We start from the raw sequence: 25,335 nt of genomic DNA on the forward strand, positions 1-25,335 counted from the left end.
ATATCAAGTAATCAAATCTGCCTCTTCGTAGAATCAAAATTCCATTTATTCAAATCAAGATCTTTGTAGGGTCAAAATTCTCTGCCTTCATGACATAAAACATGGGAAATAGCAACAGTTTAAATGTCCAAACACAAGAATTCTCTCCACAGTAATTCCTGACAATAATCCATTATGTTATTTCCTGTTTTACACGAACTCAATGTAATGTTTAATGATTTGAACCTGTTATTAATAATGATTTCATGATTATTCATGATGTCAGTGAAATAGAATCAGTGACATTAAATTACACATTTTTCACTGAACAGGAAGCCTAATAAAACCAAACCTAGTAATTGAAGAAATTGTCACTCGCCTTTAGACATCTGGACTCATTTTCAGATATTGATTAATTGGTATCCGATGCAAAAAAGTTTTGGGCAAATTTTTTCAATTCTTCACATATGTATATCGTAGTGATATATGATTTCTAAATCACATCATTCACATATAGAAATATACTCATTTATTGTAGTAGGCTGTTTCTCAGCTGTTTCAAGGAGACCTGTCTATAACTGAGAGTAGAATTTTAATCTTCATCAAGATGACAGAGTGACATTTATCTTTCCTCTCCACCAACAGAACTTCCAAACCTCTGCTCCTCTGTCGCATATACTGTTTGCTCGGGCAGAGGCCCTCCATGCTCACGGCCACACGAAAGAGGCTTGTGAGTTGGCCAAGCAATTAGCCGAGGACTTGCTGACAAATCCACCAGACCTAATAGCTGAGTCGGCTAATGTGCCAACACCGAAGTGTGAGTAGCCTTTTCATTCTTTACTCAGCAATGTTACTTTCATAAGATATGAAGTGTCATTTAATTGTAAAGTTATTGTTATATGCTTGAGAAATACTTTAGTTACGGAGGGTTGACATACTTTTTAATAGAATGAAATTATTATGAGTAACAAAAAATCCTTCATGGAATAAAACATGAGAGTTCATTGAAATACTTCACATTCCTAATGCTGACTTCTGGGTTAGAATTTGAATTCTGGAATTCAACATAGGCAAATTTAGTTTAAAACGTATGGCATCAAATTCTGAATGCCACTAAAAGACATCAACAAATCCTTGATCTGCAATAGTTATGTTTATTTCATAGTTGTTACAATTAGTGTGCAAATTGTAGTGTTACAAATTTTGTGTGCCCCACCATTTTCACTTTTGTTTTAACAGAGTGTATTTTGCAAGAATGTGTCACTGTCGTGTGGAATTTCAAACAGTATTGTATATTCACAACAGAGTTCACAGTCAATGTATTGCTCTTATCGGTTCCATACATTGTCCTGCAACATGTATTCCAGCCAAGAGGGCATTGGGGTAGCCAAGTGGTTTAAAGTGTTCACCGCTGAAGACCCGGGTTTGATTCTCTTCATAGGTACAACGTGTGAAGCCCATTTCTGGTGTGCCTGGCCATTATATTCCTGGAATGTTGCTGAAAACGGCATAAAACTAAAATTCAGTCACTCAATGTTCCAGCCAAGAAGAAGAAGGCCCTAAACAACATCAGCCTGTTAGCCAGTGCCACCTTGTCCAAGGCTTCCTTCCTGGTCAGCGTCCTTTGTGAAGGGTTGGACTGCCACCATCTGGCCTTCCAAGTTGGGATGTTTGGACTGGAGCTTGCACGACCACCTGCATCAAGCAAGGCACTTGAGGTAATACGACTACCAGAATACTGCAAGACTGGTCAGTGGGTTAGTCCAATAGTCGGCCCTAAGATTCCATTCCTGGTGGGTACAGTGTGTGGAATCCACTCGTACAACAACCAGAATACTGCAAGACTGGTCAGTGGGTTAAGTCCAGTAGTCAGCCCTAAGATTCCATTCCTGGTGGGTACAATGTGTGGAATCCACTAGTACAACAACCAGAGTACTGCAAGACGGTTCAGTGAGTTAAGTCCAGTAGTCAGCCCTAAGATTCCATTCCTGGTGGGTGCAATGTGTGGAATCCACTAGTACAACAACCAGAGTACTGCAAGACAGTTCAGTGGGTTAAGTCCAGTAGTTGGCCCTAAGATTCCATTCCTGGTGGGTACAATGTGTGGAATCCACGAGTACAACAACCAGAGTACTGCAAGACGGTTCAGTGGGTTAAGTCCAGTAGTTGGCCCTAAGATTCCATTCCTGGTGGGTGCAATGTGTGGAATCCACTAGTACAACAACCAGAGTACTGCAAGACGGTTCAGTGGGTTAAGTCCAGTAGTTGGCCCTAAGATTCCATTCCTGGTGGGTACAATGTGTGGAATCCACTAGTACAACAACCAGAGTACTGCAAGACGGTTCAGTGGGTTAAGTCCAGTAGTCAGCCCTAAGATTCCATTCCTGGTGGGTACAATGTGTGGAATCCACTAGTACAACAACCAGAGTACTGCAAGACGGTTCAGTGGGTTAAGTCCAGTAGTCAGCCCTAAGATTCCATTCCTGGTGGGTACAATGTGTGGAATCCACTAGTACAACAACCAGAGTACTGCAAGACGGTTCAGTAGGTTAAGTCCAGTAGTTGGCCCTAAGATTCCATTCCTGATGGGTGCAATGTGTGGAATCCAGTAGTACAACAACCAGAGTACTGCAAGACAGTTCAGTGGGTTAAGTCCAGTAGTCAGCCCTAAGATTCCATTCCTGGTGGGTGCAATGTGTGGAATCCACTAGTACAACAACCAGAGTACTGCAAGACGGTTCAGTGGGTTAAGTCCAGTAGTTGGCCCTAAGATTCCATTCCTGGTGGGTACAATGTGTGGAATCCACTAGTACAACAACCAGAGTACTGCAAGATGGTTCAGTGAGTTAAGTCCAGTAGTCAGCCCTAAGATTCCATTCCTGGTGGGTGCAATGTGTGGAATCCACTAGTACAACAACCAGAGTACTGCAAGACGGTTCAGTGAGTTAAGTCCAGTAGTTGGCCCTAAGATTCCATTCCTGGTGGGTGCAATGTGTGGAATCCACTAGTACAACAACCAGAGTACTGCAAGACGGTTCAGTGGGTTAAGTCCAGTAGTCAGCCCTAAGATTCCATTCCTGGTGGGTACAATGTGTGGAATCCACTAGTACAACAACCAGAGTACTGCAAGACGGTTCAGTGGGTTAAGTCCAGTAGTCAGCCCTAAGATTCCATTCCTGGTGGGTACAATGTGTGGAATCCACTAGTACAACAACCAGAGTACTGCAAGACGGTTCAGTGGGTTAAGTCCAGTAGTCAGCCCTAAGATTCCATTCCTGGTGGGTACAATGTGTGGAATCCACTAGTACAACAACCAGAGTACTGCAAGACGGTTCAGTGGGTTAAGTCCAGTAGTCAGCCCTAAGATTCCATCTTTGGCACCATTATGGACTATTATTAGTATCCCCTTCCATGCTATTGCTGGAATGTCATAAAGTTTAACAGTCCCAAATCACTCACTCAACTCATCCCACAGAACAAAGTACAAATTATGAGAGTTTGTTGTGCTGTATCCATTTTTGGTCATTCTTTCTCATTGTCTCTACGATGTTATTTTATTAAAAAAACAGCAAAAATATAGACACATGTAAGGGACCATGAACAGCAATTTTAATTATGCCAGAAAGAATTAGGATTTCCGTTTCTGTACATTTATAGCAAAAATTGTGAACATTTTGAGAGTTACACACGTTACCTCTGTTGGTTGTCTCCATTAGGTGAAACTTGCCCACCAGGAGTCTGAGCTGCTGCAGATGTTAAAGAAGATCCCTCTGTGGCCGGCCGAGCTGGGTGTCTTGCGGGAAAGGGCAGAACAGCTGCGTGATGGCAAACTGCAGACAAGGGGTGACGCACTTCTGCCCCTACACCTTGCTACTTTCATCTTTGACTCACTTTGTCTTCCAGGTGTTATTGCAAGTAAGCAAATTAATTTTTAACTTTCAGCTGATTTAGAGAGGAATTCCTCTGAACCCTCCAGAAGGGATCTTTGGCAAAATGATTTTTCAGAACCTTTTGAGTGATTTCAGTGAAATGACAATCAAGTGAAGGTCGCCATTAAGATTGACTCTATTGATGTAAGTTTGAGAGTAATGATACTTAGTCATGGCACATCATGAAATAAAGTCTATCTGCATTTGTTCGATGTTATTTTATTTTATTTTATTCGCAATATTTAACATTTTCAGACAGAAGCTTAGCAGATGAAAAGCTTGGATTTGAAGCTGCTGTAACAGCATTAGGTGAGTGCATATGTCTGCATAACGGAAACCATCCTTACAGATGTATTCATGGTATGACTAAAGGGAGATAAGTGGTGTGTATGACACCAGTTCTCTCCCTTTCCTGCTGACATTTCTTTGTCATGGGCATTGTAAAGACTGGCCATCTGAGATACATAATTGAGGTTGGGTGGGTCCTGAGTTAGCCTGGGCTATACCTGATGTTGTACCAAGATGGATAGTCACAGTATATATTGTTTAATATCAGTAAAACTCTATGGTTATACTACAAGTCAATAATGTTTGCATTCCTTCTTTCACTTATCTGTTTGAATAACTTCAATGTATGCACAGTGAGATCATTTTAAAAGTGTATTTGATTAGATTTTGCTAGAAATCCAGTTAAAAATCTTCCCATCAGACATTTTTTTACCAACTCCACTACCCAGGTTGGGCCTGGTAGTAAAATGGGTGAAGATTCACCTCAGCCCCTGCAGCCTAGGTCTTTTTGTGCGTTTCTTAACCAGTTGACTGTTCACAATATGTATATATGATTTAAGGTTTAAAAGCAAATGTGTCCGAGGCTGAGCATCCACTGCTTTGCGAGAGCACGCGGAGACAGAGGGGAGAGCTAGCCATGTCCATGTTGGTTCAGTACAAAGATGACCAGGTCAAGCTTAGCAAGGTCAGTGTTGAACATGGCCTGTCTTTTGTGTCATCTCTAACAGTCTACCCTTCAGTTTTTACAATTTGTATTTGAACCAAAAAATGTATACACAGTGGTGGCGTGTGCTCCTGTGCGAACTGCTCAGGGGCTTCTTTCATGAAGCAATCTTTACTAAGGTTAACCTTATCTCCCATTCTTCAACATTGGACAAGGGTTACCTTAGTGACTTAGGATCACCTTAGTGCTTTATGAATGGAGGCCCAGGTAACAATCCGTTGAAGTTAAGCAGTGTTGAGTGTGGTGAGTTCTTGAATGAGTAACAATGTTTGGCAGCTTAACCCCTGAGACAACGAAGCACATGTTAGGCAAGTGAGTTTGTTCAAAATGTTCTTTGTTCACCCAGCTGAAAATGGTTACCAGTCAAATAAGGTGTGAGGCTATGAACCTTCTAGAGCCCAACAGGCAACTTGGGTTATCCATGGTAATAATGATCGAATTGTATGCTTTGAGCAGGATATCTAGCCTGGAAAAGGATGGAGAACTTTGACAATGGATCATTTCAGGGATATCAGTGTTTTTTCTGAATTTAGAATTGGCCACCCCTTGTATCAACAGTAAACTTCTGAGTTTTGATTGGCCATTTTTTATTCTAATGTGCAAAATAGCCCATACCTTTCCCAATCCCTGTCTCATTATTATTTATTATTAACTTAGCTGCTGTTTCCATGTGAAAAATGTATTCTTTATTCACTTAGCTGTCTTTTCAGTATTGAGTCAAATGTAGATAGTCAATATGTCAATTTCGATGACAGATATTTTGTTCAGCTTTATCAGTTTTCTTCTTATGATCATTATTGTGTAATGTGTAAAACCTTATCTGAAAGTGAAAGTGAAATAAGCCCAGCTGCAAACATTGACTTATACCTACACAGATAATGGACAAATTGCTGGACAAGGAAGTCCATCAACACTTCAAAGCACCAAGCCTGGTGACCTACCTGTCAAGTAGCAAGACCTCATCTAGTCAGGGCCCATTACCCGGCCCTAGTCATGCAGCTGCCCAGGGAGATCTGCTCGGAGCTGTTGGCAACATCGCCGCCAACCCCAACTCGGACATGGACAATTTGTTTGTACCAGACAGAGCACCAATGATGGGAGGCGGCAACCCTGACATAGGTGGCCAGTGGCAGGATGTAAGACCAGGACCGTCAGGGGGAGCTGAAGCTCTTCCTCCTCAACACCCCTCCCACTCTGGCAGTGGGATGATCTCAGGAGGAGCCAGGCCCAAGACTTACACTCACAGATATAACATGAACAGGTTGGTACTGTCACAGATGTAACATGAAGAGGTTGGTACTGTCACAGATATACCATGAACAGGTTGGCACTGTCACAGATATAACATGAAGAGGTTGGTACTGTCACAGATATACCATGAAGAGGTTGGTACTGTCACTGATATACCATGAAGAGGTTGGTACTGTCACAGATATACCATGAACAGGTTGGTACTGTCACAGATGTAACATGAAGAGGTTGGTACTGTCACAGATGTAGCATGAACAGGTTGGTACTGTCACAGATGTAGCATGAACAGGTTGGTACTGTCACAGATATAACACGAACCGGTTCGTTCTGTCACAGATATACCATGAAGAGGTTGGTACTGTCACAGATATAACATGGCCAGGTTGGTACTGTCACAGATGTAACATGAAGAGGTTGGTACTGTCACAGATGTAACATGAACAGGTTGATACAGTCATAGATATAACATGAACAAGTTGATACTGTGACAGATATGTGATTGACAGGTCTGTACACTCAATGATATGACAACATTAGTTTGGTACACTCTTGGAAATGACAGATCAGTACACTCACATGTACAGGATGACTGTGTCAGCTGACAACTGACCGTTTGTTGTAGATATAGCATTATGCAAAGGACTATTCTATTGCCGCATAGGAGTTAAGAAAAAAATTTTCCTTTTTCAACTTCGAAACTAATTTTCAAATTTTCTTAACACCCATGGACATGAAGGCAATCAGAGTATTATTTCTTGGATGTGTTTTCAAGAATCACCAGCTTATGAATATGATATGACAACCTTGGTCTGCAAGACAAGATTTGATGATGATGTGTAGTGTGCAAGTAGTAAAGTGACTGTTGTGTTCCAGTGGCAAGGACACTGACAGCTCTGCTCTGGAGGAAGAGGGAGATGACATCAAGGCTCTGGAAGCCAAGATCAGGTGTCTGGGTATGAAGAAGAAGCCTTCCCAAGGTCAGTAGGTCAAGTAGATAAAGTCACACACTGTTTTGTCGAAGTTATGGAGAGCTACAAAAATACTTTCAGTTATATCTGAGTTTTGACTCAGCTGTAAAAGAGTGACTAGAGAAGACTTCGCATGAGTCAAGTACACACATCAGGCTTTTACTGGACTCAGATTTGGGCCAGCAAGTAATATTATCTCAAGCAATGTACCATTATGTTAGCTACGATTGTATGCAGTAAGGTAAGTCACCAAGCCAGACCACCGAATCCATCATAGGCTATTTACTACAATAAGAAATAGAGTGCTTGCTTTGTACTCTCAAAACATTCAAACCCCGACAAACTTCATAAGCCAATTCTTAGTACATTGGCTACGATCAAAATTAAGAATCCTAAGCCCTACAAACATTTCGAGACTAAGGGTGTTTATTTTATACCACATGAGGTTGCAAAATCTGCTTATACTCACAAAGGAATCGGTTAATATATCAAGACCTTTAGTTTGAAAAAGTAGTTGTAGATTTGTGAGTTAATGACCATTGAAAGGGAATGCGCAAATTTGGCATATATGTTAAACAATTTAACAGTTTGATATTCCATGTTTCCCAGCTGTTCAGTAATTCATGCAGCAGAGTTGCCCCCAAGGTGTGCCAGAAACTTATGAATATTTGCTGTGTTATGTTTCTAGGTTTTTCAGAATTATGCTTTTGGATTTTGTTATATCTGAGACTTGCATCACTGAGACTGAGGCGTCAGCAGAGGAATTGCCCTGTTTGTGTTGCAGGTATGGCCAGTATTGACAGCAGTGCCCCTGAGACAACATCAAGCGACAACTCCCCGACTCTGGTGCGACGCAACTTCGGCAAACACCAGGGTCCTGGCAGTGATTGCGGCAGCAGTGGGGACAGCAGTGACTCCCTTGGTTCAAGCAGTTCTGGGGACAAGGGCGCACGAGGCCTGCAGAGAGACAACGAAAGGTATGTTACTTATCTTTCTAGCCATGGGAAATGATGGCAAGTTATGACCAAGAACTGAATTTCATTTCAGTCTCGATCCATTGTGTCATTCCTTCTCAAGAGTGATCACTCAGGATGAATAAATTGGCAAATCAGATAATGTTGGGTAGGATAGTATGTCACATTGGCATCGACTAGGAGTTGGTTTCTGAATATTTTTCATACTTGCAAAACTCAGTATGTTGCTAACTAGATAACATGACTGACCATAAGTTTGTTGTTGTTGTTTTTTGAATGGTGAATTAAACCAATATTAATGGAACATTGTACAAGTTTTGTTTGATAATCTGTTTTTATGATTTGCTGGGTGTGTTGATTTTAATGACAGGTGACTGGATTCTTGACAAGTATCAGTATATTTGAACCAATGTTAGATACTGTTCAAGTCAAATGTCTTTTGAACTGAACATGTGCAACACTTAGACTTGTGGTCAAACGGGGTGATTTCTAGAATGTCTGTCAAAGATGCAGCACAGGATGCCTCTGACAGACAGAAGTGGACTTACCAACATGTTGTATTTCCAGTCCACCCAGTCCATATATCAACAGGATCCTGCCCTCACAGCTCATGATGGACTCAAGAAGCTCAACTCCAAACATCAAGGGAATTAGGTAACTTTACATTCAGTGTTCATATTCATATCATATTCATAATCATATTCTCACACAAAATCATTCTTGCATATGCATTTAGGGTTCTTGTAATTCTCAGATTTCTCAGAAATATTGATCTGATTTCAAGAAATATGGTTGGTGAATGAGCGATCCTCTCCAGTATGCAAATCCATTCAAGATTTTTAAGCACAAGAGATGCCCAACAGGTCAATATTCCCAGTTCACTGGCGACGATTGGTTAGAGTAGTGAGGACCACTTGCGCTCTGCCGGCTTCCAAAATGAAGACACACCCCTATATACATCACATGTAAGCATGATGGTGTTTGTATGTAATCTGTTCCAGGTACAAGGGAAAGAACCGCATTATGCCAACAGTGCCCAACCAGCCTAGCGAAGCTTCTGCCCACTTCATGTTCGAACTTGCTAAGACTGTGTTGATGAAAGCAGGGGGTAACAGCTCAACGTCACTCTTCACACAGCCTTCTAACAGCAACAACCAGCACGGCCCCCACAGGAACCTGCATCTATGTGCGTTCCAGATAGGCTTGTATGCCCTTGGACTCAGCAACTGTGTGGCGCCCAACTGGCTGTCTAGAACTTACTCCTCCCATGTGTCATGGATCACAGGTACGTTATATTTCAAATTTTTACAAATGTTTCTGAAATACAAAACCTTCATACTGCTATTATTTTGGTGTAGAATATGTACTAGTTGTCATGCATATGTTTCCACTTTAATACCAAATCTGCCAAATATTGATTGTGAAGTAAGCAGCTTCTCATGCACAAAAGACTTTGGGGTCACTGATATATTCCAATAAATATCAGTGCTGTTAATTGTTAAGTAATTCTGAGCATCCTAGTTTTGGATGACACTTTCAGTATCTGTCAGTACAACATTGTGTAATTTCGTTCATGTGATAGAAATTGAGTAAAATGATTAATTGTCATTATGCTTGCTCATTGTACTGTTGCAGGTCAAGCCATGGAAATTGGCAGTGCAGCAATCAGGATATTGATCGACACCTGGGAGGGTCATTTGACTCCTCCAGAGGTTGCCTCACTCGCAGACAGAGCAGCAAGAGGGCGTGACCCCAACATGGCAAAAACTGCAGCAGAGCTTGCTTTGTCCTGCTTACCACATGCTCATGCCCTGAACCCTACAGAGGTGCAGCGAGCTTTGTTCCAGTGCAAAGAGCAGAGTCAGGAGATGCTTGAGAAGGCATGTCTGGCTGTGGAGACTGCAGCAGAGGGAGGGGGAGTGTTTCCTGAGGTGCTCTTCGATGTGGCCAGACACTGGCATGAACTATCTGAGGAGGCTGCACAAAAGACATCATCTGAAGCAGTGGATGTCTGCGCCAATGCTGCCAGAGCAGTGCGAGTGGAGCCTGAGAATCAGGCTCCCGTAGCTGTTCCTGTTGTTGCTGCTCCTGTCCAGCCTGTGGCTAACAATCCTGACAGGAATAGCCCCTCAGCCCACCCAGTCCTTCCCTACAACCACAACCCACCCCAGAGCCAAGCTAACGCTACAGCTAGTCCTCAGCTCCTGACTCATAGCAGCAATCCTGTGGCACACCAGGCCGTTGTACTAAGCCCCTATGCTATTCCACAGACTGGTCCTCACCATGCACAGCTACCTCAAGCATATGTACAACACTATAATAACTGTTATGTTCAACAAGTGCCTGCTGCTGCCTTCAGCCACTACTCACAGCCACACTTAGTACACCCTCAAAGTATCCATCCAGCGTACGTGACCCAGTACTACCAAAACCAGGCTCCATACGGCAACATCCAGAACCTATCTGGACACTCCCAAGTGTATCACACATCTGCCACCCACATCCGACCAATCACCCCAGCGGTTCCTATCTACGCTGGAGCTAACTGCCAAGTGGCAACAGTCCAAAACATCTCCAACCCCATCTCCAGTCACATCCACGGACTCCACCAGCTGGAGCCAACCACCAGCACAGCCTCGACTGGGACAATTGGTCAGATCACGGTCGCCAGTCCCCAGCCGGCCGCCCAGCCCCCTGTACACAATCCGGAGCAGCTCAAGTACCTGATGGCAGCCTTCAGGGTGGGCATGTCGGCTATGGAGACACTTGCTCGTCGTGTCCACGACGACCGCCCTCAGACAAAGTATGCTCGGAACCCACCCTATGGGGAGGATGTCAAATGGCTCCTGGCAATAGCCATCAAACTAGGTGAGTTGAAAGTATCATTAGATAGTGATACTGGCCTCGCTATGTTTAGAGTCTACAGGTTAAAGAGAGAAATCGTGAACCATGTTTGGCCTTAACACTGATATTTCTCACAGTTATGTTGCAACCGGCTCATTCAAAACTTGCTTGCCAACTGAACAGAGCCTCTGATCCACATGGAAAGAGAACATGCTGTACTATATTGAGGCAATGTTAGGATGTGTATGGATCAGATTTTCACTTCCTAATGTCCATGTGAGTTACATTTTATGCAGCACTCAGCAATGTTCTAGCAATATGGCAGGAGTCTGTAAATAATTAAGTCTGGAACAGGCAGTCCAGTGATCAACAGCATGAGCATCAACCTACATTATTCGGATGCCATGACATCCCATTAGTGACCTCTTATGACAAGCATGTTCCTGAATATCAATACTAACCTGGGTCTTCAAAGGTCTCCTGATGTCAGTAACTACATACTTTATTGCATTACATATTGATTATTGGCTAGTATTACTTACAGGGTAATTCCAATAATTCCATGCATGATGTAATGTGTTTGTATTTGCAGGAACATCAACTCTCCAGCAGTTCTGTGCCAGTGCAGTAAATGCTGTAGTAAGCCCTTTCGTCCTGTATGACCTAGCGTCCGAGGCAGCCCGCTTCCTGGCCAGGAACAACCAAGCCCATGTGCCTAGTCAGCTTAGATCCAACATCCTCAACTCCATGTTCCAGAAGTGTCTGCAGATGTCAGTACCTGCTTCTTTCCAGTTACATGTAGAAACATTGTTTCAAGTTGCATGACAAAAAGTAGACCAAACGTTTTAAAATTGTCGCAACTATTTCACTCTGTTCGTTAGCCGATTCCATATGTCAGGATAGTTGGAGGATATACAGTTTATGATTTTTTTGTTTTTGTTTTGTTTGTGGGTGTGATGTTCATAAAACATTGATGTTTGGCAAGTTATCAGAGCCTTTTTATCTACAGACATTTCCCTTGGGCTATGCAAAAAAGAATGCTATCAAAGAACCTAGTCATTTTCTTGTCACCATTAGCACGATCCTTATTTTCTCAGCCATTATCTCTTGGATTTAACCAAGATGGTTTGATAGTGACTGACTCTGGTTTGACTCCTGAAGGAGACTCAACCTGAGAAGGTGCTGGTAAAGTATTTTGCTGAGAATGTGAAATCCCAAATATAACAAGTTATGTATGACCACTTTAGGGGGATTGTAAATGTTATGTAGTATTTATAACATCAGTTGCTGATTTATCTTATCTAGACTAAAAAATACAGGCCACTCTCATGCAGCTATAATTTGACAGTGTTTTGTTAGAAAAATGATAGTGCCACCTTCATGAATATACTAGGATATGAAGTACAATTACTCCACAGTACCACCCAACCGTTCAGTCATGATAAAAATCCAGTCATGAAATGACCATTTAATCTGTGAAGATCCAGGTTAGAATTGATCAGATGGTCAAGCTAGCTGACTTTGTAGACCACATGTCAAATCGATGTGTAAATCGATGTTCGTGATATTGATCATTGCATTGTTTGGTCCAGACTAAATTATTTACAGACTGTCAGCATATAGTTTGAATATTGCTGAGTGCGGAATCAACAACAAACAAACAAATGCAACTTATACCACCCAGTAGTTTCTGCTATGATATATGTCCAGTTTTGTCTGAAAGTAGTTCCTGACGTGCCTTTGTTAATTGCAGGTTCATACAGTGTGCACATCAGAGAATTCATCACATTACATACGCTGACTACGACGACTTTGTCAGCACAATCTGCAGCGCCCGTAACGCATTCTTCATGGCCCCTGGTGGTGTCGTGCAGTTTAATGAACTTCTCCAAAGCCTGCGACGCTCCAAATCGTGTCGAAAAGATTTATGGCAGAAGATCATGGGAGGTCTTGCCACAGGCAGTGTTTGACGACAGGTTTTAGGTCCTTAGTCAATTGTAGTTCAGATATTGTGTTCAGATGTTGGATGACGATGACTTATATTTGTAGCAAAAATGAAGTCCTGTTATTTTTTGTCTATGAAAATAAAAAAAAATACATAAAAAATTTACAAACAAACTGCCAGGATTTTTGTGTGTGTTGAGACGTGAATGCACACTTTGTGAGACACTTCTTGGAAGTGTATATATACATGTATTACGAATAGTAATTGTTAGAATTTTAACGTACTTAAAAACTTGTACCTGTTCTGCATGTTATTTTAGATTGTGAGAAAGTAATTTAAAGAGTATTTTTGAAAAATGCTTAATAAGCTGTTAAGTTGTTGAGCTTTTTCAGCATTCACCTGTATTTCCTCATCTTACTTCCCTTCCTTTTTTCGTCATGTATTTAAACTTCATATTTATATACCCTTGTTAATCATATTTTATACATTCATTAGTTTGATTTCATTGATCTTTAGATATTATTGGTTATGTTTTCTTTGCATCTGTTGAATGTTGATTCCTTATTTTGCCATATCTTACAATTTCTACAGAACAATTTCATATTCTGTTGTTGTATTTACAGCTTTATTATGGTGTTTTGAATAAAGCATTATTTTACATATCCAAAGATTGGTCACTTAATTTTGAAACAAAGAAATTAGATTTTCAGCTTTATTCACTGCTTTCAGACCACATAAAATTTCAATTGACATGCAGTTGTAGACACAGGGTTCATATTATCTCTCAGTATTGGTCATAGGATTCAGGTTGTGTCAGATAATACCACTCAATGTGAAATTGTTTTGTTGACTTCTGTATACAGAGACAAAGACTATTCTACGTTTATTTTATTACCCATTGGGGTTCTTGTTCTACAAAATACTGTTTATCAATGCCATCACCAAATATATACATAGTAACGAATCGTGTCAGTGAAACTGAAATTATTATTTCTCATCACAAACCCATCGCTCGTTCCAGGAAACAGTTATTGGCTACATGTTAATAATGTTAAATGAACTCTCCTTCTTCAAAAGGAAAATATTTACATTCTGTCAAATCAGATTGAGATGCTCCACACAGATGTAATCATTCTTCTTGCATAACTTATATCAGCCATAGTGTATCACTAAATTTTTCTTCACATTCCATTTAGATTGCATCTCTTTAAACAGCTATTCCATGGGTATAATTTATTGAGGCGTCATTTCCAGCACTTCTAACAGAATTAAATAATAAGTATGATTTTCTGAAAATGTTTCAGTTCAGTTCCAAACAACTATATCTCATCTTTGGGGAGAAGTGAAACATTGATTAGTGTCAGTCCAAGTTAATAATGACTAAATATTTGATATGCAAAGTAATACTTTAAACCCTATGCAAAAGTATTCAAAACAACAGGTTCATTTGCCCGAACACATTTTAATCTACTATTCAGATTTCATGATTCATCCGTTGTCTGAATGTCTATGCAAAAAATCATGTTGAGGTATCACATATACAAATTTTAAATACTGCAGCGTTGTGATAATAGCGTAGAGCATGCTACACATTGCAGAATTAATTTATTTTTGTATGCTGTCAACCATTAGTGACTTGTTTATTTGTAACATTTGAATCCACATATAGATCTTTTAGCAGTTCTAGGACATGACTTATTTCTGAGACATTTTGTCAAAATCAACATTCGTGCGTCCAAAGTGATGCTGCCTATGTAGTATGAATGTAGTTATATTACAATGAATCAAACATAAGTGTGCTTATGTAGTGGAAACGATCAAATGTTTAAGGATATGGATCAGATCTTGCTATTTGAATCACCAGTAGAAGTTGCTCAATACCTTTTTTTAATTTCTGCAGTTAGATTAATGAGTAATAATGTTGAGATGAGTAATGGTTTAGTTGATAAATGATGTTACCTGTGTAATGAGTGACAGATTTAGTGTGTGTCCATTCTATACCTCAAACATAGAAATATGGTGGATGTGGGATTCCTGTAACAAATGCATCATGAGATATTGTTTGCACTTATCCTATGTCTGGCTTGTTAGGATCGCCTCGCATATAGAACGATATCCTCAGTGAATCGGGCGTGCAACAGGAGATGTTTTCTGAGATAAAAATGTTAATTTATTTCTAAAAAGAGATGTGAATGAACCGATGATGTCCATATTTGGCAATCAAAATGTGCATTTTATCTACCATTAGTGTATGCATAATTTTAGCTATGAAGGATGCCAACAGTAAAGGATGTCACAGCTCAGGATATACTTAAACATGCTGCTAAATGTTTCTCAGACTGAATTATTGGATTAAACTTGACTGTTTCATATGGGTAACTGTTCTTAAAAGGAATGGTTGCTTAGCTACAAGGACAATGGAATCCATCTAGACCGCATCACCAGCCCTGTTTTCAGATTTAACTTTATGGAAGACTTTAGCATTCATTTTTTGCAAGTGATGAAAGTAGGCTCCAAGCACCTGTCGCTTCCTTAGTGATCTTCCATTGACACAACAGGGTCTTAAATAACTTCCTAGGCTTCCACGAACCTCAGTCAGGAATAAGAGCTCACTCAGAGGGTATTCTAGAAGACCAGGGGATGAACTGTGTCTATTTGTTACAAGGAGTCTTAAAAATGTGTTAGAGTTTATTTTGATAGTTGACTTTGGGGAAGATTTGTTAATGCCCATTTGTACTGTGTGCTTATAAGTTGTTCATGAGGACTGTTTTCTTGCTTCCTCATCTATTTGGGTGGCTGTATTGTTGTTAGTTCCATCAATTGCAGCAAGATCATAAATGCCATTTTGGCGTTTTCTGTTGAATACCATCCATTGGAATGTTCAACGTTGATTTTGGAATTCAAGTAGACTTTTAAATTGAAACAAGGATTGTTAATTTAAAGGTCAGTTTTATTCATGAAGAAATTATGATTATTCTTCAGGTATCAAGAGTAAAAATTAAAGTTTTCATGTAAACTGTGCAGATTTCATGGTTAGAAGGGTGCAGTTTGATGTAAACGAAGTTGTATGATGATAACGTGAAACTTTATGATAAAGCCAAGGAAACACATTCAGTTGTAAGAGTTTCTTCTAATCTGTGTCCATTTTAGCAATATTTCATTGATTGTTATCATAACATTTGTCACCGTTTGATGTTTAATGTCATTTCTGAATGAATGTAAATCTTTGTCAAATTAAATACAAGAATGAGTGCAATAATAATAATGACTTCATTTCTAATTGTCATACTCATTTTCCAAATTACCAGTTAATCATTTAGTAGATGCTGATATATTTTCTTGGTTTATTTATTCCTCGGAATTGCTCATTTATTTATATGTGCAGTCTTGTTGCAATGTTAAGAACATGACACATGGATTGACAGTTTGACAGGTTCTCGAGTAACCTTCTTAAAACTATTTTCAAAATTGATGATATTCAACACCTCAGCGAAGAATATGGTCTTACCAGAATAAATATTTTATATAAAAATTTCAGACATAATGTCCAAGATACATTTTAGCTTTGAACAAGATTTTATGTAATTATTTTAGACAGTTAGATACAAGCAACCTGTTGCCTCCAAGAAGTGTGGCATTCATATATAGCATACTTGTTTGTCCAGTGTATTATATCTCAAGACAGTTTGCACAAATACCCTCCACCCATTTCCCGTTTTAGGTTTGTTTTGAGCCGAACAACGACAGCTTGATGCTTACTGAATTACTCAGACGAGTTAAGTTACAGAGCATAGGTGTTGTGGTGACTGGGTTCTGGGTATATATAGTACGAGGGAGGTAATACACTGTATAATATTCTTGGATGCTACCTAGCAACCCATGTGTCATTAAGATGCCAGTCCAATGTTCCATTTTGAACTACTTTTTTTTTTTGAGAATTAGTCGATCTCTTTATCTCATGCCTCCATGGTTAGAATGTTCTGCACAAAAATTGCAGTTATGTCATGAACCTGTTAAGTATGTGAAATGTGTTACTTCTTTGTCAAATGTTGATAAATCACATCACTTTGAGAACTATTAATTTAACTTTACTCAATCTGCCATTGTTTATAAATTTTCATGGCCGCCTATTCGTGGTGCAAATTTTCAATGTGACTTGTATAAAGATGTTCATGATATAATCTGATACTTATTCTGCTGCTGTGCTGCTTCTTTTACATTAAATTATCATTCAGTAACTTCTTTAAAAAGTAACTGTTCCTTTGTTTGAAGGATGTGGCTTTTGTCAGTGTTGTCTCCATTCTCCGGACTGCAATAAATAGAATCAGAATATAACTGATAATCATCACAGTTAACAGCGCTTCTTCGGGAATCATACTGTAAGAAAACTACCCTTTGGGAAAAGAATGTTTGAACTGAATTTCAAGGATGCAAAAAACCTCCAAGGCATTGCCCAAATCTAAGTTTGTACCTTTCATTCTATACGACCATAGAGCTTGGAAACAGTGTAAGAACAGTCACTGCTTGCTTCATTTTATTCTGCTTTAGACAGTATTAAATTCTTTCCTGTCAATTAATTTATTGGTTGAATATGCTGTTTCTATCAGCCATGTACTGTTTGTGTCTGTGAATTTGGTGATGATAACTTTGTTTCAATAAAGAACTTTGTCCAACAACCTCAGAGAGTGTTCCAGTCTGTGTTTGGGCAAAAATGTTTTATACGATGCTTATGAACAATTATGTCAACAAGAACTTGAAACAAAGGTTATTTCATCATAAGGCATGAATAAATGTTGACAGCAATACAAAATCTATCGCACGTATGACACACCTTCAGTGCCATCACAAACTCCTGCCCTTCTGCTTAATACATTTAGGGCATTTAGAAACAATACCAAAAAGAAACGCATGGTAAGCCAAACCATTGCCATCACTTGATATTTATATCTTCTGAAGTACACTACTAACACCTATATCAAAAGAGCTGACGTAGCTATAATCAGTACCTTTCAGTTGAACAGGGACTATGATATTTTTTGTTTAAAATTGTGAGCTTTGCTGGAAGAACAGTAACAATAACTAACTAACGATAACAGACTGTCCCGTCTGCTGAAATGGCAGTATTTTATGGCATGCCAGGGTGACCATCATTGTAGACCATTTTCCAAAGGCCAGACAATAAATGAAGAATATTCTGATACATAGTGAGCCAGTGATGGGATGATGAGAGATGGAAATATTGTGCTTCAATCAAACCCAGATTTCTCGAAACAAACAAATTGAGTTTTCACTCAAATTTGGGAAATTTGGAATATCTGTTTTTATAGGCACAAGGCTGATATGTCAAGTTAAAGTGTTAGAGAAATAAGTGTAATCTGAAATATGATATTTCATGTCATTCTATATTTGATGTTGCCACAATAGATGGCAGGATAAAACATATAGTATGAAATATATCAAACACTGCACCAAACATTACAATACCGTATAGTTAAAGGAAGAGTTTTGGCAAGACGGAGAATAATTGTTTGGGTTTTTGTACCACGCTAAAAAATGAAACATCATATTACATGCACCACAATTACATTCAAGTCACACAATTGTAAATACAAATTAGATAACGAGAATTATTCAGTACATTAGGAATGTAACACAATTTTATATTACTCTGCGTTAGCTCATGGTTGTAGGGTAATTTGACACAACGTCATTGATGGTTGACAATGAAGTAATACAAAATCTTTGTATCATTTCGTGTGCTGACCCGTTTTGAACGAGGGCGCCAACGAAACTTGTCGGAGTTGCGTCCCTTGGTTGAGTAGTAGCTATGTGGCATCATTGGCATTGTTACGTTCGTGATCTGTGACGTAACACGTCTGTAGGAAAGACAGCATTTCACGTCTTGACACGAGAAAGACTCATCATTTAGCCGTAGTAATGGCAGGTAAGCAGTACCCATCGCGATTAACATACACCTTGTCGTATTTCCTATTTACTGAATGTCATTTTTGGTTTATTAACTCATTAATTTAATCAATATCTCACAGATCTGTTCAAATTGTTTTACACGTTTTCAAACGATTCCAGAAGTGTAAGCTTTATTACACACGAATTGAGCTGTCTTAAATAACCTATAAAATTGTTCACTGGATAAGTTCACATTAAAAATAAAGTTTAGTGACTAAGTAACGGTATTGAAGGCAATGTATCTTCTCTCTGCAGATTTTGACGCCAGACAATATTTCTTGCAAACGATGATAAACAACAATGGACCTTCACATTTTCATCAGGTGAGTCTAGACCCTTCACCTACAGACTGGATAATTGTTCCCTATTTGTGCGAATTCCTTCGTTATCAAGTATGGACTATATACAGAGTTTGCAAATCATTAAGAACCACACGGCTATGTCATGATTTGTTAAAGATCTGTGGAACCTATATGCTACAGGACCTGCATGTTGTGATAGTAGATATATCAAGAACTACTTTCAATGTTGTCTTGTCATAGGGGTATCCATCGAGGCAGCAGTGCGATGCCATCACGTGGAACCGGGATTCATTGACTGGGGTGTGTAATTTCATGGAACTATAGACTAGGGTTTATGTGTATGCACGTGTTATAACATCGTGATTTGTGAACCCCTTCTGGACTTTGTATTGCTAGAATGATACGCAAACAAACAAGCCATGTAAACCCAAACCACTCACTAGCAACGACACTAGTGAAAACGATACCAATAACAGCTAGAACACGTCAAAATGAAAGTCTATTTCCTTGTCTGTACCTGGGTATGTTTCCTTGTCTGTATTTGTTTCCTCGTCTGTACCTGAGTATGTTTCCTTGTCTGTATCTGAGTATGTTTCCTTGTCTGTACCTGAGTATGTTTCCTTGTCTGTATCTGAGTCTGTTTCCTTGTCTGTATCTGAGTGTTTCCTCGTCTGTACCTGAGTCTGTTTCCTTGTCTGTATCTCAGCCTGTTTCCTTCTTTTTCTGTATCTGAGATTGCTTCCTCGTGTGTGTCAGAGTCTGTTTCCTCGTCTGCATCTTAGTTTGTTTCCTTGTCTGTACCTGAGTATGTTTCCTTGTCAGTATCTGAGTATGTTTCCTCGTCTGTACCTGAGTATGTTTCCTTGTCTGTACCTGAGTATGTTTCCTTGTCAGTATCTGAGTATGTTTCCTTGTCTGTATCTGAGTCTGTTTCCTTGTCTGTACCTGAGTATGTTTCCTTGTCTGTATCTGAGTCTGTTTCCTTGTCTCTATCTGAGCCTGTTTCCTTGTCTGTATCTGAGTATGTTTCCTTGTCTGTACCTGAGTATGTTTCCTTGTCTGTATCTGAGTCTGTTTCCTTGTCTCTATCTGAGCCTGTTTCCTTGTTTGTATCTGAGTGTTTCCTCGTCTGTACCTGAGTCTGTTTCCTTGTCTGTATCTGAGTATGTTTCCTTGTCTGTATCTGTTTCCTCGTCTGTACCTGAGTATGTTTCCTTGTCTGTATCTGAGTATGTTTCCTTGTCTGTACCTGAGTATGTTTCCTTGTCTGTATCTGAGTCTGTTTCCTTGTCTCTATCTGAGCCTGTTTCCTTGTCTGTATCTGAGTGTTTCCTCGTCTGTACCTGAGTCTGTTTCCTTGTCTGTATCTCAGCCTGTTTCCTTCTTTTTCTGTATCTGAGATTGCGTGTGTGTCAGAGTCTGTTTCCTCGTCTGCATCTTAGTTTGTTTCCTTGTCTGTATCTGTGTTTGTTTCCTTGTGTGTGTCTGAGTCTGTTTTCCTTGTCAGTATCTGAGTCTGCTTCCCTGTGTGTCTGGGTCTGTTTCTTTGTGTGTGTGGATATGATTACGTGTGTGTATCTGGGTAGGTTTCCTTGTACATGTCTGGGTCTGTTACATTTCTGTATCTGAGTTTGTTTCCTTGTCTGTATCTGGGTCTATTTCCTTGTCTGTATCCGTTCCTCTTCCCTCTACAGGTGGACACTATTCCCGATCAAGGTGGATACAAGCAGTATTCCGTTTTCGACTCTCAGGTATACAGGTTCAACCTTCTCAGACAATTGACACACTTAATAAATGAGATATATATACATATGGAAATTAATTAAGCAACACCAAATTCAAAGACACATAAAAACTTAACAAAGTTTAACGAAGTAATTTTGATGATTGATTATTCAATTTTGATGTATTGACATACAGCATGAGCTTTTCATGGGTTGATATGACGCGCGTGAAGCTTGCACAGCGCACGTGCATTGCTTTAACCTCAACTTTCGAAAAATGCACTTTTTCCCTGGGGTGTTTACAAGCGCAGGTTGTCGATTGCATTCGGTTTTTCATTCATTTCAATGTCATGGCACGTAGGAAATTATCAGAGGCCACTCGTTGGCAAATAATCGGCATGAGGAATGCTGGTATGTCTCTAAGACAAATCGGGACTCAAATCGGACGACATCATTCCATAATTTCAAAACTTTTGAAAAAATACCGGGCCACTAATGAAGTTAAAGACCTGCCTAGACCAGGAAGACCCAGGAAGACCACAGTCCGGGAGGACAGAGCTTTACTGAGACTTGTACGGCGCAGGTCCTTCGACTCGAGCTCTCGGTTGAGACAGGAGTGGCTTCCAGGGAGACCCATCTCGAACAGGACTGTTCGGAATCGTCTGAAAGCTGCAGGATACCGGGCAAGGAGGCCAATCAAGCGACCCAGACTGTCTCCAGCCCATAAGGCAGCCCGACTGGCCTGGTGTAATGACCGTTTGCACTGGAACATTGCCTCTTGGAGGAAGGTCCATTTCTCAGATGAGAGCCGGTTCTTGCTGCACATGGTGGACGGTCGTACTCGGGTCTGGAGGCAGAGGAACACAGCAATGGCTCCACGGAACATCCAGGAGACTGTGGCCTTTGGGGGAGGTTCCGTTATGGTATGGGGGTGCATTTCCATGAACTGCAAGTTGGATATCATTACCATCCGTGGCAACCTTAACGGTGTTCGTTACCAACAGGAGGTTCTTGACAGGGCTGTGGTACCTCATTTTGAGAACCATCCTCTGGCAACGAGACCCATATTTATGGACGACAATGCTAGACCTCACAGGGCGCATGCTGTAAATGATTTTTTGCGGCAAAATGCAATTGACAGAATTCCATGGCCTGCCATGAGCCCTGACCTCAACCCCATTGAACATTTGTGGGACTTTATTGGCCGTCGTGTGAGGCAGAGAGACCCACCAGTCCATAATCTCAACGAATTGACGGCTGCCCTGCATGAGGAGTGGAACAGGATCCCCCAGAATCAGATCCGGAGACTCATCCAAGGAATGAGGAGGCGTCTGGAATCGGTGGTGCGTGCGCAGGGAGGACACACTAGATATTGATGAAAGTCGGTGTGCAGACTCTCAGATGACTGTTCTTTCTTTCCATGTGACATTTGTGTTAATACACCTGACAACAACGTCTGTGGATGAATAGTAAATTGTGTCCATTTTTTCATGAATTTAAGACAGTTTTAAGAATTTGGATTTCGTTGCAATAAAGCAAAGTCTTGATACTTTTTCCCTTTAAGTTGTTTGTCAGAGATCGTCTGTTGAATAAAAAAGTGTCAAACTATATCAACCCGGCATATTTTGATTGTCAGAACACTTCAAAGTTGCTCCAATAGAAAAAATTGGGGTGTTGCTTGATTAATTTCCAGGTGTATATATCGTTAAATAACCAGGGACAGTTGAAGTTGCAGAATGATTGGGCCATTTGGAACAGAGAACATGTAGCGTTTTAATATATAACTCCAAATTTACGACTGGAAATCCCCGACTTGCCAGTCAGAAGCCAGTGAATCTTCTAACTCTTCTACAAGTGTTACATATTCCACTGATTCAACGTTAAATCTATCTTACCTTAGAACAGTCACCGTCAAGGGTGATACTTTTTTCCATATTGCAGATGGACACCATTCCTGCACAGACAGCATATGCCCAGTACTCCGTGATGAAACCACAGGTAAGTCCTTTTGTAACACGCCAACAACTCTTTCAATAACTGACATGAGCTGACATAATTTGCTTGATTCTGGGAACTGAAATAGTACAAATAATCAGCTTTCATTACAACTACATGTAACAGAGTCTGTACAAGTTGTCTCCCTTTACAGCCACTGTTTTCAACTAAATATTTGTCGACGGATTCGCTTTCTTGTTTCATACATGTGCTTTAGTAATGAAACATTGCTCTTGCATGTCATTAGGTGAATGGGTGCATGTACTTTACAGATGGTTGCTCGTCCCTTACCTGACAACTCACCGCCCCACTGCGCAGGATCATCGAGGGTGAGGCTGAAAGAACTGAATTAATTTTGCTATCTGTTATAAATCCTGATTTCATACATACACCATGTAATACGATAGATAGTTCTCTCAATGAGTGATATTGTAGATTGAAAATTCAGTATTTTGACTTCCAAATGTGGAGATTGACGACAGACCCAGTAATCAGCAAGAAATGTTAAATATTTGGCCCACCTATTGGTACACTGCATCTACAAAGAACAGATCTCTTGTTTTCAGGTGCGTGTGAGCTACCTGGCCAAGCCAAGGTTACAACACGTACAGTGGCGATATGGACCCTAGATGGAAGCATCATTGAAAGGGGTGGTAGAAGGGTTAGAGGGGCAGGGGTGGGGTGAGTTTCGAGCTAGGTAGTGTGGATAGGGCGAGTATGAGCAAGCACCTATGGTCAGGTTGGAAAGCAACATCACACACACGTTTCGGTTAGGTTAGGAAATCTTGCCTCATATATCTGTGTGCGTGTACACAGTGTTGGTGTAAAAGTGTGTGTGTGTGCATGCGTGCGTGCATGAGTGCGTGCGTGCGTGTGTGTGTGTGCATGATCCCACGTGCATCACTTGAGATGCGATGGCAACAACTGGCAGCAAATGGATGACTTTATGACTGTTGAATTATGGTCATATATAATGATACATTGTTGAAATGTTAGCAAGGGTATGTTGGTAGTCAAACTTGAAGAGAATGGACTCGTGAACTAACTTTAATTCTTGCAGATGTGTGAAGTGTAATTATCTAGAAAGACTTTACACAGTTATGAAAAAGCCAACAGGGAAGCAATCCCAGCAAACAGTCGATGATCAGATGACTTGACTACTATCAAGTCTCTCTTATGTTTGGGGTGGGAGTTGGGAATAGTGCAAGGCAGGGAGCTCCACCATTAAAACTGACATTGGTCAAAATGTTAGCAAGGAAATCACATCAAGGGAAACCATTAAACGCCAATTGAGATGATTGACAGCCTTTAAATGGTGCTAATCTAGCAAATATAGAGACATACATGCTGATTGTTGATAAGTAGCTTCAATTATTTAAAATGTATTCACGGAGAAGTGAAAGGTGTTTTTGTGACTTACATTTACTGTCAACTTACAGAATGGGGAGTGTTATTTTACTCCAAGCTGTTTGTGCTAAATAAGCTGGCTATTTACCTGTGATACTGTAAAAATGTATCTTGTCCTACTGATATATTATTTTTGTTATCGAATCCAGATATTGTTGATATTTCTCCATCTCTCTATTAATGTTGTATTGTTACTGTATCTTCCAAATTATGAAATGAAAATAAAGTTTGAAAATATTCTTGAACATTTTTTATTCTGAGGATTGTTTATGCTTTTTATAGTGTATAATATGATATAGACGCGAAGTTACAACGAAATACCAGCTGCATATTCAGTTCCGTAACAACATAGACTGGCCTGTATTGCGGAGACACTGGTCAGTCGGGGCATGAACTGCCTTAAGTGAAGAAACATACATCCACAAGAAAAGCACACATATGTTATGGCACAGTCCTTGCCAATGTTTGTGGCTGGGAAATAAAGCCTCATTTGAGATGATCTACTTGACGACGTCCTGTAAACAACCGAACCAGAACCAGACAATCCAGTGATACTGATACCATGAGCTTCGATTTATGCAAAACTGGATACGGTCACACGTGTCAACCAGAGTGTCTAACCATTCACTCCCTATAGTTGCGTCTAACAACAAGCGTGGGTTGTTGCTGAAGACAAATTCTAATTCGAATCTTCAAGGGTTCGAATCCAGAGACAGGCGACTAATGTACTCCCACCCATACTTTAAACTAAAGATCAATTTACCAAGTATGATTTACGTGTCTTTGATTTATGCATGGTGTACATAAATGTTCGTCTTTCTGAAAGTCAAACCTTTAAATCGTTAAAACGAGAAGAAAATCCCGCAAGTCAAAAGGCATTGGTAAAAGTTCTCGGCACACAGCCACCCGTATTGGGCACTGGTGAAATCAGCTACTTCATGTGGAGCGGTAGGTTGTCCCGTATTTAGGTGTAATGTAGTATTTTAATTAGTTTATTCTGTATGGATTACTGCCAGTGCCAGATATGTCACCTGGGAC

General features: G+C 40.1%; 1 protein-coding gene across 1 annotated transcript in view; it reads left to right on the forward strand.

Annotated features, from left to right (window-relative positions):
- The window catches only part of LOC137284561 (zinc finger SWIM domain-containing protein 8-like), a 61,052-nt gene extending 43,469 nt beyond the window's left edge, over nucleotides 1-17,583 (forward strand). Inside the window, exons 10-22 of the mRNA XM_067816407.1 lie at nucleotides 625-796; nucleotides 1,522-1,697; nucleotides 3,696-3,894; nucleotides 4,164-4,217; nucleotides 4,757-4,881; nucleotides 5,796-6,181; nucleotides 7,045-7,148; nucleotides 7,924-8,116; nucleotides 8,681-8,767; nucleotides 9,115-9,398; nucleotides 9,749-10,981; nucleotides 11,550-11,727; nucleotides 12,711-17,583. Of these exons, the coding sequence (XP_067672508.1) occupies nucleotides 625-796; nucleotides 1,522-1,697; nucleotides 3,696-3,894; nucleotides 4,164-4,217; nucleotides 4,757-4,881; nucleotides 5,796-6,181; nucleotides 7,045-7,148; nucleotides 7,924-8,116; nucleotides 8,681-8,767; nucleotides 9,115-9,398; nucleotides 9,749-10,981; nucleotides 11,550-11,727; nucleotides 12,711-12,927 (3,408 nt within the window). The 3' untranslated portion in view covers nucleotides 12,928-17,583. The remainder of the gene's footprint in view (nucleotides 1-624; nucleotides 797-1,521; nucleotides 1,698-3,695; nucleotides 3,895-4,163; nucleotides 4,218-4,756; nucleotides 4,882-5,795; nucleotides 6,182-7,044; nucleotides 7,149-7,923; nucleotides 8,117-8,680; nucleotides 8,768-9,114; nucleotides 9,399-9,748; nucleotides 10,982-11,549; nucleotides 11,728-12,710) is intronic.
- Nucleotides 17,584-25,335: the final 7,752 nt, after the last annotated feature.

Source organism: Haliotis asinina, chromosome 5, assembly GCF_037392515.1.
Source record: "Haliotis asinina isolate JCU_RB_2024 chromosome 5, JCU_Hal_asi_v2, whole genome shotgun sequence".
Taxonomy (NCBI): domain Eukaryota; kingdom Metazoa; phylum Mollusca; class Gastropoda; order Lepetellida; family Haliotidae; genus Haliotis; species Haliotis asinina.